The sequence below is a fragment of the Austrofundulus limnaeus genome, unplaced genomic scaffold (genome assembly GCF_001266775.1).
Source record: "Austrofundulus limnaeus strain Quisiro unplaced genomic scaffold, Austrofundulus_limnaeus-1.0 Scaffold638, whole genome shotgun sequence".
Taxonomy (NCBI): domain Eukaryota; kingdom Metazoa; phylum Chordata; class Actinopteri; order Cyprinodontiformes; family Rivulidae; genus Austrofundulus; species Austrofundulus limnaeus.
Window position 1 is genome coordinate 296,071 of NW_013953040.1, and position 1,741 is coordinate 297,811.

The window sequence follows — 1,741 nt, forward strand, 5'->3', positions numbered from 1 at the left end:
GACCCTCATACCCAGGAGCCAGGCAGGAGTACTAAGGAAACAGATGTATTTTTTTGTTGTTGGAAGGAGAAATGACAGGTATAAGACTATGGAATAATCTGGAAAATGATTCTGAAAGCATGGGATCCATTAATTTCTTCAAAAAAATGACCAAAGCAAAATTGTTGAAGAAATATGAAATTGTTTAATTTGTATTTGAATGAGTTAGTGTTTGAGGAGTTGAAACTTTATTTTTGTTTTATTTGGTTTATTATTGTTTGAAATTAATATAATCTTTTTGTAAATAGGAGCAGATATAAGAGTTTTTTCTTCTGCTGCCTTTCATTTTATTTGATTTGCATTGTTTTGTTTTATGAAATGTGTTTTGCTTTGTTTGTTTTTTAATGAAATGAATAAACTATATTTGACATTTCAATAATAAATAGTTGAGCAGTGACTTATTAAAACCTGGTCTTGAGTAAAATGTTTTATAAAAAGCGTACATAAAGACTGAGTAAACCCAAGAGTTCTAAACATCTAAGCTCAGTTCAGAAGGTCAGGAACATTGACGTTAGCAGGATGGGGGTCTTAGGAAGACTTACCAGTCCATCACAGTTATTGATGGCAACTGAGGCCTCAGGAACATCTGTAATGTCCCCGARAAAGGTGCAGTCCGTCTTCAGAAGCTGTCGGTGCAGGATCTCCTCCCTCCCATTGGTCCAGTTGGTTCCTGGACTCGAACTATTCCCACTGAAGTTTCCAGACCCTCTGACCTCATCATGCCACTCCACCACTGCCCCAGGCGCCACTAGCCTGGTGTTGGGACGCAGACGAAGGTGAAACTCCTTCCCAAAGACGGAGATGTTAAAAAAAATGTTCTGATCCAGTTCAGTGGAAGGAAACACCTCCCTCCTGACCCGCTGCTTGTGAGTGGCTGACAGCCGGTGGGACAGGAAGTGTCCTTGGGCGTCAGTGCTGAAGGGTGTAACCAGACCGTACTCCTTTAGACGGGTCCGCAGATGATCTGTGGGACAGGAAGACAAACGTTGGAGCARTGAGCTGAACACTGAACACTTTTTACCACAGGTCCAGAAGGAGACAAACCCAACACTTTGTCAGAAAGAAGTTTATTACATTCAATCAAATTTTACAATAAAACCTGAATCTGTGTTTAGTCTCTGTCCTCCACAGGTCTGTTCTGATCACTTCTATCAATAACATGTTTCCTTTGTCCTCCTGAGGAGAATCCACCTGGACCTTCCTCCTGTGTCTCTTTCCTGTCCCCCAAACAGAGCCGGTCCTGAGCCTGGTTCTGGTTCTGGTTCTGCTGGAGGTTTCCACCTGTTAGAGTTTTCCTCTCCAGTGTGCTGCTCAGGATGGAGACAGTTCAACACAATCTGCTGCTTCTTTAGACTGTTTGTGTGTTAGTGTGTTTGTGTGTTTGTTTGTGTGTTTGTTTGTGTGTTTGTGTGTTTGTTTGTGTGTTTGTTTGTGTGTTTGTTTGTGTGTTTGTGTGTTTGTTTGTGTGTTTGTTTGTTTGTTTGTTTGTGTGTTTGTTTGTGTGTTTGTTTGTTTGTGTGTTTGTTTGTGTGTTTGTGTACAGAGACCTGACACGTGTTTGTTGTGACCTGGTGTTATAGAAATCAACTGAATCTGCTTCACAAACTGAGCCACATGTTTTAGTGGAGTTGGACCAGTGGTTCTCAAAGCTGGGGTCAGGACCCAAAGTGGGGTCCTGAAACATCAAGGTGGGGTCCTGAAA

General features: G+C 41.6%; 1 protein-coding gene across 4 annotated transcripts in view; it reads right to left on the reverse strand.

Moving 5' to 3' along the window:
* adamts3 (ADAM metallopeptidase with thrombospondin type 1 motif, 3) overlaps positions 1-1,741 on the reverse strand; it is a 92,507-nt gene that overhangs the window by 88,545 nt on the left and 2,221 nt on the right. For all 4 annotated transcript variants that reach the window (XM_014027345.1, XM_014027344.1, XM_014027343.1 and 1 more), the window contains exon 3: positions 582-1,003. In XM_014027345.1, coding sequence (XP_013882799.1) covers positions 582-1,003 — 422 coding nt within the window. The remainder of the gene's footprint in view (positions 1-581; positions 1,004-1,741) is intronic.